The following is a 14,197-nucleotide window of genomic DNA, read 5'->3' as shown; positions in this document are numbered from 1 at the left end:
TGTATTGCATATAGATGAATTTTTTAAAAATTAAATATTTATTGTATATGGTCTTGTCCTTCCCTGCCTAGCTTTATATATATGCAATTTTTTTTCTCGTGAACTTAACTCAGTTGGTATGGACAATGTATAATATATGCAAGGTTCGCGGTTCAAACCCCGGCCACTACCAAAAAAATATTGTGCAATTCTTTTAAACATACATAATCAATCAAAAAAGATTGTTTCTCAAAAAAACCCAACACTGTACTTAACATTCTTTGGAGGAGTTAAAGAACTCCTACTGAAGAACAAATTTTCTTCATTGTTGTAATCATCTGATGCGCGAAAAGAAAATCACAATTAAAGATATATTAACCGATCAATCGGCTAACTTCCAGGTTCACAACAAATTATAAACAAAAGAAAATATAATAACCTATTATCCCCGATAACTTTTATTACTCAAGTGATTATATATCACAAGAACATATGACTACGGTACTCCAATGATAGGAACAAAATGTACATAATAGACTGAGAAACAACACAAAATTTATTCCATTAGTGAGAAAAAGTGATACTCAATTAACTAAAAAAAAGTGATACTCAAATGATTACATAGATAGATGATATTATACATTTCAATACATATCCTTACCAAATAGTACAATTTAATATTGGCTAATACTGCTAGCACATTTGGCATTTTCCACACAGATAGCACAATTTAATATTGACTAATACTGCTAGTGCTAATCTACATGCTCATGCATGTGCCTGGACTATACCACAGTACACTATTGACAGCCCAAAGTGATATACCTCCTCAGAGATACATTGCAGTAAGTATTTTCCTTATGTAAATGTTGCAACATCGACACCATTTAAGTGCACCCCATTTTTCTTCCAAATTCAAGCTGAAGTTTCCTCATATAGAAGACAGCAAATAGAATGTTATTCAACAAACAAAAAACAAATGAAAGCATCAATTTTCATATGCACTAATGGTTTTTCAGATTCACCCTTTAAATATCAAACAAATTAACATAAGCAACCGTTAAAACACATAATCAGCACTCCGTTGAACCCCAAAAAGAGTACACATTAAAGTCGGTTATAGCCCCCAAGTTTCGTATAAACCATATTAAAGATAGGCTTGAAAAAATTTGGTAAGAAAGGAAATCTCATCTTAGTTTTGCCTAAATCGTTACCTAGACTTCTTAATCCCCTTTACCAAATTCTAGCTTAAAAGTACAAATCAAATTTGACCAACCGAATCTCTAAATTGATGGAAAATTTGTTCATCTATCTTTCTCTGCATAATTATGCGGCAAGTAAGCACCTGAAATGATATTCGAACCTTAATAACAAACTACATTTGGTTCCTATTATCAATGTTCAAACATATTTTGAAGAAAACCTGCCCATACTCTAGAATACACTATGAAGCTAGAGTTCTTGAAATTTAAAGCTGTCTTACAAGTTACAACTTAACTGATTGATTTTTGGCTAAACATTACAATACCTCCCTAAAGGCTTTTACCAACTTAACTTATTATTTCAGTATGGTTTAGGGTCAGCACGGCTTATGCTTACCATTAGTAAGTAATTAATACACTAACTCATATTATAGGGATACTAATACTTACATCTCTTTATTGAACTCAACAATCAAATTTAAATAAACCATCAAAGAATTATATTTTTGTAATTCATCTCGTAACCAATCAACTTTTATTCCGTTGATCTAACCCCCCAAAATAACATAACATGGTTGGTCATCATATAAATATAACAACATCAACTCCTTACTTTACGTAGAAGAAACACACACATCATTTCATAAGAAAGAATACAAATTCATTGAGATTAAAAACATCTACGCCTTACTCCAATTTTATGAAACCTTACTAATGATCTTATCTTCCTATTATCAAGATTATGCAAGTAACAAAAACACTGACGAGTACTGACAGTATAACACTAATGAGTATATTTGTTTTTCTACTTGCGGACCTGTCCAAATTTCAAACAACTCCACTTTGCTTATCTACTTAGTAACGTGGATTAAATTGGTTTTACTTTTTGTTTATTTATTTATTTTTTGAATTTGCACTCAGTACCCAACCTAGGGAGTAAATTAGAAGAGAAACAAATCGAAATGAAAAGAGAAGTGACAAAATTTAATAGGTAATCATTGATCTCAAATATAGCAAGAGCAAATGTGAATCCATAAAGTGTTTCTTCAATGGTTTCAAATTCCACTAAAAAGGAGAGCTCACGGGGCAACCAAATTAGCACACTCAGCAAACTTTTGAACTTTGCATGAATCAAATTACTGCATGTCTCAAAACTATAGCTTTCATGTTAAATTATTTTCTCTTCAAATTTTTGCAACATATAAAACAATTTCAAGCAGTGACCACAACATTCATTAGAACAAATGTGAGTCCATAAAGTGTTTCTTCATTGGTTTCAAATTGCACCAAAAAGGGGAGCGCACGGGGATAACAAACAAAGCTGTCAATGTTACCGATAAGCATATTGCAAATAGTTAACCAATATACATTTTGTGACATATCAGATCAACTCATGAGGCATACTGGCTCATGTCACAAAAGCAGCACCCAATGGTTCATAAAACAATATAATTATAAATATCCAGAAAATGGTCAAGGAGAATATTTGATAGCTCATTATTCTTGGTGTCATCTTCTTAAGCTTGCTCACTGTCGTTGGGGAGTGAAAGCAGAGACTCTGTATATAAAGTCATTTGGGATCCCGGTGCATCTTCATCATAGGAGTTATGCTCTAGAAACTCCCCTTTGTCATTATATTTCACCAGTCCAATCCAGCCATTTGATGCAACAATATTGCCACTTTTTGTACAACATATGGGGTAAAGGTAGGGAAAGGCGTCAATAGGAAGAACAAGAGTTTTAATCCAAGATGAATGCACTCCGTATTCTTCCATCACCCATATATCAACCTTATGATCCTCCGAAACCCATAGACTGAGAAATCCTCTAAATACCCATAAATCACGATCATTAGAATGATTGTGAATATCATCTGGGAGAGGTATCAATAGAAGTTCCCTTTCCGCTAAATGAAAGGCAACAATAACATAAACACATATATCATGACGAAAAGCCAACCAATGAATAGCCCCATTGAAGAACGAGTCTACCATGGGATAATTAGAGGAAACGATCTTACTACAATAAGGCCAATGGGAAGTACCCACAGTTTCCTTCCACACATTAGCTTTCAATGAGAAAATCTCCAAGTGGGATAGCATGTCATCTGAGTTTGGAATACTATCATACGATACCGAAACCACCAAGTAATCATCTTCTGATGGATCATACCCAAAACCGGAGAAATTTAAATAATAATCATTAGGAGGCAAAGGTATTTGTTTCTGAGCTCCGGTGGATGGATTCCATAGGTAGATGTTTGAAGCACAATAGAAAACAATAAAGCCTCTAGATGAAGCTTTAATATTAAGATCTGAATAAGGTTCTGGAAGTATAAAAGCAGAATCATCTTGAAGTGATGCTTCTAAATCTGCAGAACGAAATTCAGAAGTTGGTGTTTTGAACAGAATTCTACTATTGTTGGTTGAGGCGATAAGTTGAAAATGCGAATTTGCAAAGTGAGGATGAGAGATGAGAGAAAACCAAGACTTGCAAACACATTTGAAGCGAATAAGAGACTTCACCGGTAACCTTAGGAGGATTAGGATGATCAATTCATGAGGCAGAAACATTGGTAATCTCTTTTCTTACAAGGAATTCAAAGTTATGAGAGATATTTAAAGTGCGTAACGTATCAGCCAAAGCCACCAAATAAGACAATCCCAAGGATGATATGTAGTGACAACGGCGACATCCCACGCCTGCAGCGATGGTACATTTCTATTAAATTAATTGAAAAAAATTATAAAATACCATCCTAAATTATAGTTTTTTTTTGTTTAAGTGTAGATATGATCTCTATTTTTCTTTGTCTCATCCTAAATTATAGTTTTTTTTTGTGACAAGCTCATCCTAAATTGTATGTCACATTAATAATTTCACATAAATTATGAAATGTAGCTAAAATTATAAAAGACATAATAGAAAACAAGTATATAATCTCGTAAGTATAGCTCAGTTGGTAGCTACCAGGATAATTTGTGCAGGGGCCGTGATACGAACTCCGGATTCCCCACTTCTCAACACATAATGTGTGTGAATCTAGCCACTAGGATACATGACAAAAAAAAAACAAGTATATAATGTTTGTAAAAAAAAAATATAGTTATACAAAAAGCAGATGAGGTAATAAACAGTAAAAGACATAATAGAAAAACAAGCAATAATGATTTTCCCTCAAAAAAAGCAATAATGATTTTTTGATCGTAAAAATAATATATAATTTAGGATAAACAAAATTTACTAAAATAATGATTTTTTTTTATAGTTTAAGCCCTTCTACCATCTGTCTCAATAATAATCACCACTTTTTGTAGAATATATTGGGAAAAAGCAGTGAGTACGAATGGAACTAAAAGAAAAAACAAGAGTATTAGTCCAAGACAAATGTACTTTGTATTCTTTCATTACCAATATTTCAAATGTATCATCCCCATAACCCATATACTTAGAAATTCTCTAAATACCTAAAAATCACAATATGTATGATCATGGTCAAAATCATCGCGAAAAGACATCTCTAAAAGTTTTTTTTCCATTAAATCAAATGCAACAATAACACTCATCGATGTTGATAAATCACGACTAAAAGTCAGTGAATGAATAGCCCCATTAAAAAGCCTAATTCTAGGCCTGATCGATCGACAAGTACGACATCCAACAAAACTCGTGTGAATAATTTTTTTTGAGTAAATCACCAAATTGATCTCTAAATTTGTAAGACACTCTCACATAGATATTTTAAATATTTTAAAAGGCCTCTACACTATTAATCTGCCAAATTGATCCTCGTATTTAACCATTTACACTCTCACATGGATATTTTAAATATTTTAAAAGGCCTCTAACACTATTAAACTGCCAAGTTGATCCTCGTATTTAACCATTTACTATCAGTTTAGTCTCTAACATGTCTTTAGAAGGATTAATATGAATAAAATTTGAGAGAGTCATGAATCTTTTTCAAATATTCATAGTGTTGGAGACCTATTTGAGAGTGTGAACGGATTTAGTGGTTTACTGAAAAAAATCAGAAATTATAAATTTTTTTTTTGACAAAGTTATAAAATATTTATTGTTAATATTTATCTTTTGATTGAAATATCTCTCTTTTCCCGATTATGAATTATCACAAATCTTTTCAACTTTGGAAACAAATTAGCACACAATGATTTTAAACGCCGCTTTGAACTTTTGAACAAAGAAAATCGATGGACAGTGATAAGTTTTCACAGTAGAGAATTTTGTTAATGAAAGGACTTATAACTTATTTTGTAGACATATTACAACAAGATATCTCGTTTTATTCTACTGATTGGTGTTCTATAGTGTAAACATAAAGTTGGTACACATGATCGTGCATAATTTTTTCAAGCAATCCAAAAATGAAAAAAGTATTGAGGATATTTCAGCACTAGTCTTACACTTTTTTAGTGTAAATGGACACTGACAATGAGAGTTTTGCATCCTTTTTTGTTCCATCTTAGAAATAGTGTTATCACACTTACTCTTTTGGAAAAAATAGACCTCAATTCAGCTGAGTCATGCTCTTCTTAATCTACATGATTCCTTGTTTCACAGCATCTCTTCACATAACCCTTAGGCAGCATGACATAAGTATTTGCAGTCAATGTCTCGTACAAGAATGCAGATTTGACATCTAGTTCATATAATTTTCATCATCCAAGTTGCAATAATTATGACCATTCTCATAGAATCCAATCTAATAACAGGGAAAAACAATTAAGTATGCATGCTCATGAGTCACAACTACTATCTCTGCAGTGTCTAACACACTGCTATCATGAACCACATAGCTTGTTTCACCGCATGCTTCACTTTCTTACGCTTTGCTTGGGAGTTTGGAGGGAAGGGGAAGGGGGTTTTGGGGGGTTGGCCATATATAGAAAAATCGAGAAATCTTTTGCATTTTTCGAAAGAGCAAATTTTTAGAGAATAATAAACGAATGCTTATGATTAACATATTTTTAATTTTAAGAATATTATAACAGCATAGATTGATTTTGAAAAGTTCATATAAACCCTTCAAAACCTCCCAAAATCCTCCCCCAATACAATTTTTGAGCTCCTCCAAATGAGGAAGATTTTGTATTATGAATAAAAAATTAACCTCTAAAGTCCTCTCCTCCCAATGTCTTCAATTTCTTCCACTTATTCCTTCCTTTTTTTCAAAACCCTCACCTCCCCTCCACTCCAAACTCACAAACAAAGCTTAAATGTCTACATCACTACCCCCAATCTAATTAATTTCCACCTCTTTCTTATGACTTTCATCCCAATACCAATGAGTTACTTGTTCTAATTTCACATCCCAAGTTGCACACACTTTCATCCCAAGTTACTGAGAGATTTATTCCACTCCAATCCTCATTTGGTGTTTGATTCTTGCCAGCCAAGGTTGGTGATCAGTTTAAAACATAAACTGCCTATTTTTCTACTTCAGGCCAAAAAACAATTTATGAATTTGCTTCTCTGATAATAGTTTTCTGACTATGTTCAGTAATATTATGTTTTCCTCTCTGCCTCCCACTCTGTTAAACATGTCAATGAACACCATATTTCAAATTTCATATGTATTTAATTTGGCCAAATGTAAATGCCCATACATATGTTCTGTCAATGTCACTTGCATTAAAGATAAATGTCATAAATGTGCAAAATTATATGCATTTTTCTTCTCAAACCATCAAAGTGTCTTAGGTTTTACATTTAGCAGTAATGTGAATAGAGATGCAAAGAAAAACTTAAAACACCAACAATGATAATGAGGTCTCTCTGTTATCCCCCACAATTTGTGATCGATATTAGTCAGGTGTCCTTACTTCGAACATAAACTACAACCAGCTATTTACAAATTTATATTTCAATTATATTAAATGTGACTTCGGACAGACTTAGGAGAGAACCAGAAGAGAAGGTTATTTTTCATCGACAAATCTTAGTGCTATAAAGGATAAACTTGGGAATGATATTACCACATATTCCAACCAGTTTGTGGACACTACTACTAGACCACATAAATGTCAACCAGCAAGGGAGATAGTTTCCATTATTTTGCGTTGAATCCAATGTACATCAGGTGAATAATTTTTATTACATTGTCTTAGGGCAAATATTATGCAAAATCAGACTGATCCATAAACACTTGAAATTTGCATGCTACTGATTCCTCTCAAGAATTAACGAAGAAAACTGAAATAAAAGGATGTCCACGACACTCAGAGAGGCAGGATTAATCAATAAACTCTTTATTAGAACTTAAAGGTCAATTTAGCTAAAACTTTGATGCAAACAGTATAACCGTCTGTGGAAGTTAATGAACTCTTTGAAATGAGTGCATTAAAGATAGCTAGCAGGAAGGATACTAAGACAAACAATTAGAGGAGCATGGTAGCACAGATAACTTAAATAAGTAGTACATTAAAGATAGGTAGCAGGAAGGATACTAACTACTGAGACAACCAAGATCGTTGGAAGGCTTCAACAAGTGTGGGAGATTAACTGTCTTTGAATTCTGATTTAAAATTAGTTTTTTTCCCTGGTTTGAAACAGAGAAATGGCAAGAACCAAAGATAATAGAGGGCATTAAAATTAGAGTACATAACCTTCTTTTTTGTTCAAATACATATATGACCGCGATCAAATTCCTAATAAAGTGCTTTGAGTAAGAGTCATGTAATTATGATTTTGATCTTGATCAACAACATGCATATAAGATAGGGGACTCAAAAAATTAAAGTTTGGTGAAGCAGAAACAGCAAAATCATTGCTAAGTGATGCTTCTACATCGAAAAATCGAGTTTCAAGAGGTGAAGTTGATATGAGTACAATTTTACGAGTGTGTGTTGCGGCGGTAAGTTCAAATTGCGAATTTGCAAAGGGGGTATCATTAGAGATAAGAGAAAACCAAGACTTACAAACGCACTTGAAACAAATAAGAGACTTCACAGGTAACCTCTGCAGGATTTGAATGACCAATTCATGAGGTATATGCAGAGTCTCTTTCTTCTTCTTCTTCATGCTCCTTCGTCCTTTGCGACCGATGTATTTCTTCATCTCGGTGCACTTTGATACTTCTTCGAGGAACCCTAACAGGGGATTCGAAAGGGTAAATAAAGAATGAATCCTCATAGGCTTTTTTTTTGGGATTTTAGGTTACGCTTGCCCCCCAGGTTTATTAAAAGATTAATTAATTATAAATATTTTTAAAAAAATTGTTTACTATCTCTCTTAAAATAAGTTATGGATATTTTGACAATGTAGACTCTGTGCTCACTACCTCTCTTCAATTGTTTCACAGCCTATTTCACTTTCTTACTCGATGTCTATCTACATTCTACATCAACTTTCACAATAATCCTTTTAGTATTTAAACTTGAAAAAAAAGGCAAAAGGTATAAGGAAGCAAAAAGTTATTGAAAAATATATACATTCGGATTCTATATGTTTAGCATCAATCATATGTTGATAATCCACCAGGTACAGAAAACAAATTGTTCAACTCTTAAATTTTAAATTAGGTAATGTTCAACATGGATTATGGTCAAAGTGAATGGTTTCCGTTTAAAAACTATAGAGAAATAATCAAACATTGGGGTCCATTCTCTATTCAGCACTTGATATAGATCAAATGGCCAAAACGAAAAGGAAAAAATAATCCAAGCACATCCTGAACAAATCAAATCCACATCATGACTTGAAGAAGTCGCATAAACTCTTTCTCTTTTACAAAGTGTTTTAAAAAATGAATCAGATACCAAACTAGTAAGCACTCTGGATCATGATTTAACTCTTTTAGAACTAAACTCAATTACACATGCATAAATACCTGGAGTTCATCATATTTGAAGTTTTTCTCATGACAAGGTACGGTACTTGCCAAATCGACCAGTTGAACTGTCGAGTTCGGTTTTTAAAACATTGTTTTCTCAACCTAACTCAAATTTGAAGCCAACAAACATCATATATGTATTCATGTTCTAATTTTTACAAGAAATTATCAATTCTTGAAGAAGTCATCTCATTCAAGTTTCACACACTTGCAGCTCTTATTCTCAATATTGGTTCTTCTTCCAGTTGCACAACCAAACTCCCTGAAATGATCTACTTAGGGGTTTACTCCACTCTAATCCTCTTTGGGAGTTTGATTCAGATTAAAACATAAACTGTCTATTTTTCTAGTTCAAGCCAAAAAAACAAAAAATTAAGAATTTGTTTCTCTGACAGTTGCATTTTGACTCTCTTCATTACTGTTATGTTTTCCTTTCTGCCACCCACTCTTTTGAGTAGCATAAGTTATGTCTAGCTCCCTTTAGATTCCAATTTGTTTGACAAAAACTTCTGAATTTTTATAGGTAAACTATCCCCCTATTAGTACGCAAACACGAGAAGGTGTTTGTTTATTTCTCTTCCATGTTCTTGAACCATATAAAATAGTGTAATACTTCGGATTTTTCCAACAAAACATATATCTGCCTTTTCTGGAATAGTCGTGAAACTCAAAAATATCTATTTTGATGATTGGACGCTGGAGAGATAGGAGTAGGACGACGCATGTTAGCATGAATCAGTTCCAGCCTTTGTGTTTCTCTCCACTTGCTTTTCTTAGGAATTGGATCACAATGTTGTTTTCCCTTCATACTACTAGAAGAATACTTTTTAAAAGATTAAAAACAAAAATTCATGCATTATATAAGAACAAAAAAATAAATACGTACTGTTGATTTTTTATTATTTGTACTCATGTCATGGAAAAGCAACATGGGAGATGATCAGTTCTAACGTCATGAGTAACTTTTTAGGTCAATGTCTCAGGACACACAAATAATAATTGATTAGCCAGTGAACTTAATTGCATATTATACAAGGAAACATATATCATAATGATCCATCAACACTTAAATTTACCGTGCTACCGATTCCTCCAATGAACTAACGAGGAAAACCGAAATAAAAATGGTGTTCATGACAATCAAAGAGACAGACAACATTTGGCCAGTAGTCAATTTAGCTAAAATTTGATGCAAACATTAGATCCGTCTGTGGAAGTTAGTGAACTCTTTGAAATGAGCACATAAAGATAGGTAGGAGGAAGGATACTGCAAATCCTACCCTTGTGTCTTTGACTGGGTCACATACAAAGGTTCCAAGACTCAGCTAAACCAACTACATCGAAAGACAACACATAAATTTATCCGAAAATGTTACTGTCAAACATTCTGTTTAATATATAAAAACAATGACAGCTTTCTAAAATATTCCTTTACCTACAAGGGATTCAATTTAAGTCTAGGAACGTCCATCAAGCAACATATGTGATAGCCGGCTAACACCAAAACAAATAAAATGGACAACTAAAGGATCCACCAATAAAAAAACAAAAAAAAAATGTAATAGTTAATGGAAATGAACACCAGGTCAATTAAAATTAAAAGACAGCTAGACCAATTAATTATATTCATGACATATTCATTGTATTATCAGCCACAACTAAACATGAGGGTGGGTGCCCACACCATCATATGATTCATATCCTAAAGAGGTAAAAAGTCAATGGACGCACAAGCCACCCAGAATAAAGCACTTGGTGTGCTTGTAGGCTCATATCAAAATCATGTAACTTGCAATATCGCAGAACGACAGAATTAAGTTCCAGCCGCAAGGTTTTCAATTTAAGAAATGGACAACGAAGGGCCAATTTAATGGTGTACAGCTCCAAGGTTATCATTTTGAGACAGCAACTGCATCATCCCTTATCGCAGATTGATTAAAAACTACTATCATACTAGTAACTGCATTAAGCAAGGGCAAGTGGTTCATCTTGGCTACTTTAATTTATGTCAGGCTAAAAACTTGATCAAATTAAAATATATTTACACACAAGTATTAAATCAGTAAAATCAGTTGAGCCAAATGTCATGCAGCTTAATAAGCCCTATTGGCCTTGTGGATCATGTGAATCTTGATTTTGAAAACACAACAAGGCAAACCAGCATTCACACCACATCCTTCAGGATTCAATATACATGCATATAATATCATAAACTGCAGCAAAGCGAAGTCGGTGACAATGTATTTCGCATAAATAGTACCATCAAGAAACATACTACAAGCAAGTTAAAAACGGTAAAACATAAATAAATAGTACCTCGGTAAATTCTGACTCACATAAATAGTACCATCAAGAAACATACTACAAGCAAGTTAAAAACGGTAAAACATAAATAAATAGTACCTCAGTAAATTCTGACTTGTATGTATTGAACACAGTTCTTTAAAATGACGTCAGTAAAATATCGAATACCTAACCAAAGAATTCAATTAACAATATATAATTCATTCCATGCACTGTTTGTAGATTATATAAAATATGTTGTGTGCTGTTACACACAAGAGTGTGTAGCTGTATAGATGGGAATACCTCTGCCAATCAGCCACTGGTTTGACAGAATACAGAGAACGAATCCTTCATACTATGTTTCTTCATTCAATATCACATCAAACTGCTATTTTGCCTTGTTTTCATTGTGAAAATTTTCATTGTGAAAATCGCTGTTTCTATACAGCAAGTATACAAAGTTATAATATAACTTTTATACTAGTTTTAACAGAATTCCCCCTATAGTGGTATTTCTTACTGATATAGGACTCTGCAAACTGAAGTAAAGAAAAGGAGGTATAGATGTTTTACATTTTAACAAAACAATTTATCTTGTTTGTTTTTGTTAGCTTTATTAATTTTGTTCATTGAATAAAGTGTTGAGACTTTAAGTTGTGTTAAATTTAAACATGTAGATTGTTAAATTCATGAGTAGCTCATTAATTTAAATTAGTTTTTTGTTTTTCATAGTTTGAAACGGAGGAAAAGCAAGGGCCAGAGTTAATAGAGTCCACTGAAATCAGAAAACAAAACCTTTTTTTTTCCTTCAAATACATATATGGTCATGATCAAATTTTGAATGAGTGCTTTGAGTAAGAGTCGTGTAATTGTGATTTTGATCTTAACCAACATGCATAAATTCTTCAAATAAATTATGATATTAAACAATTTCAAGCGGTGACCACAACATACATTAGAGCTCAATCCAGTTACACATGCATAAATAACAGTGAATCACACAAACAATTGATCAATAAACATTTCGTGACATATTACATCAGCTCATAGTAAAAAAGAAGTTAAACACAAATTGCCCAACAAATGCAATCGCACAAGAGTTCATAATACATTATAAATATCAAGAAAATAGTGAAGGAAATATTTCACAACTTCATTCTTCTTGTTTGCGTCATCTTAAGATTGATCATTGTCACCAGGGAGTGAAAGCAGGGACTCAGTATACATGGCCACTCAGGTTCCACGTGCATCATTGTAGTAGGAGCGATGCTCTAGCAATAGAATGGTGATGGAGAACATTTCACAACCTCATTCTTCTTAAGATTGCCCATTGTCACTGGGGAATGAAAGCAGGGACTCTGTATACATAACCACTTGGGATCCATGTGGATTGTTACAGTAGGAGCGGTGCTCTAGCAAATGTCCTTTGCCATCATACTTCACCAATCCACTATCACCATCAGTTCCAATAATATCACCACTTTTTGTACAACATATTGGGGAAAAGTAGTGAGTGGGAATGGAACTACAAGAAAGAACAAGAGTCTTAGTCCAAGACGATCGCACTTTGTATTCTTTCATAACCCATATTTCAACTGTATCATCCCCCATGGCACATATACTGAGAAATTCTCTAAATACCCACAAATCACAATCTATAGGTTCATGGTAAAAATCATCAGGCAAAGACAACTCTAAAAGTTTCCTTTCCATTAAATCAAAGGCCACAATAACATGATTCATTGGTAAATCATGACGAAAAGCCAACCAATGAATAGCCCCGTTAAAAGGCGACCCTACTCTGGGATCATCGGAGGCATTCATGTAAGGGAAGTGAGTACCCTCAATTTCTTTCCATGCATTAGCTCTCAATGAGAAAAACTCTAAATGTGATGAAATATTAGCTAAGGTTGTATCATAAGACATTAATACCACCAAGTAATCATCGGTTGACGAGTCATACCCAAAACCATATAGATAACAGAAATATGTGCCATCTAACCTCGAATCAATAGGAGACAAAGGTATTTCTTTGTGAACTCCAGTGGATGGATTCCATAGGTAAATATCTGAAGAACGGTGCAAAAATATAAAGCCTCTACATGAAGCATTAATATGAATGTAAAGATAAGATTGGGGCATAAAAGTAAGGTGGTTCAGTGAAGCGGACTCAACGTTAAGCGATGCTTCGAGATCTATAGATCGGGTTTCAAGTTCTGAAGTTGAGATGAATAGAATTCTACGAGGGTGTGTTGCGGCGGTAATTTCAAAATGTGAATTTGCAAAGTGAGAATCATCAGAGATAAAAGAAAACCAAGACTTACAAACGCATTTGAAACGAATAAGAGACTTCACCGGTAACCTCAGTAGAATTTGAATGATCAATTCGTGAGGAAGATGCATGATCATCTTCTCCATGTGTTTTTATGTGTTTTTAGTTTGTAGGATGATCACAGATACTAAAGCCTGAGATGCGATGTATGAGGTATTAATAGAGAGCTTATCAATTATTCAATCTTCTTTGTACTCTACATTGTTTGATTGTTCGGTACTCTTCCTACATGGATTGCGATAGTCAATCCTTCTGGTCAACTAACATTATTGCAAAGGAAAAAGAGTAAATCCTCCCTGTAAATATTGGGTAAAATATGTTTTCCATCCGTGTAATATTTCGGCTTTTCCTTCTAATCTCCTTACAAAATTTCTTTGACTTTTAGTTTTTTTTTCTATGGTGTCCGGGGTTCCAAGCCCGAACCTTGTATTTATGCATTATCCTTATCAACCGAGCTAAGCTTACGAGACTTTGACTTTAAGTTTAAAAAGTTTTGTATATTACTCCCTCCGTTTCAAAATACATGTCCAAGTCAACCACTTCACA

General features: G+C 33.5%; 1 protein-coding gene and 1 pseudogene across 1 annotated transcript; both read right to left on the bottom strand.

Moving 5' to 3' along the window:
- Window positions 1-507: 507 nt before the first annotated feature.
- On the bottom strand, window positions 508-9,627 carry LOC146902456 (F-box/kelch-repeat protein At3g23880-like). The gene is made up of 2 exons (XM_085735781.1): window positions 7,928-9,627; window positions 508-3,507 (listed from the first exon to the last, which is right to left on the bottom strand). Exons 1-2 carry the CDS (start codon window positions 8,331-8,333, stop codon window positions 2,699-2,701), a joined length of 1,215 nt encoding a protein of 404 aa, XP_085591907.1. The 5' UTR covers window positions 8,334-9,627; the 3' UTR covers window positions 508-2,698.
- Window positions 9,628-12,220: 2,593 nt separating this feature from the next.
- Window positions 12,221-13,905, bottom strand: LOC146902455 (F-box/kelch-repeat protein At3g23880-like; annotated as a pseudogene).
- Between the last annotated feature and the right edge of the window lie 292 nt (window positions 13,906-14,197).

This window comes from Medicago sativa, chromosome 8 (assembly GCF_051527215.1).
Source record: "Medicago sativa cultivar Bolivia chromosome 8, Bolivia_mono, whole genome shotgun sequence".
Lineage (NCBI taxonomy): Eukaryota > Viridiplantae > Streptophyta > Magnoliopsida > Fabales > Fabaceae > Medicago > Medicago sativa.
Note: the sequence above shows the minus strand (reverse complement) of the source record. Positions and strands in the feature narration are given on the sequence as shown.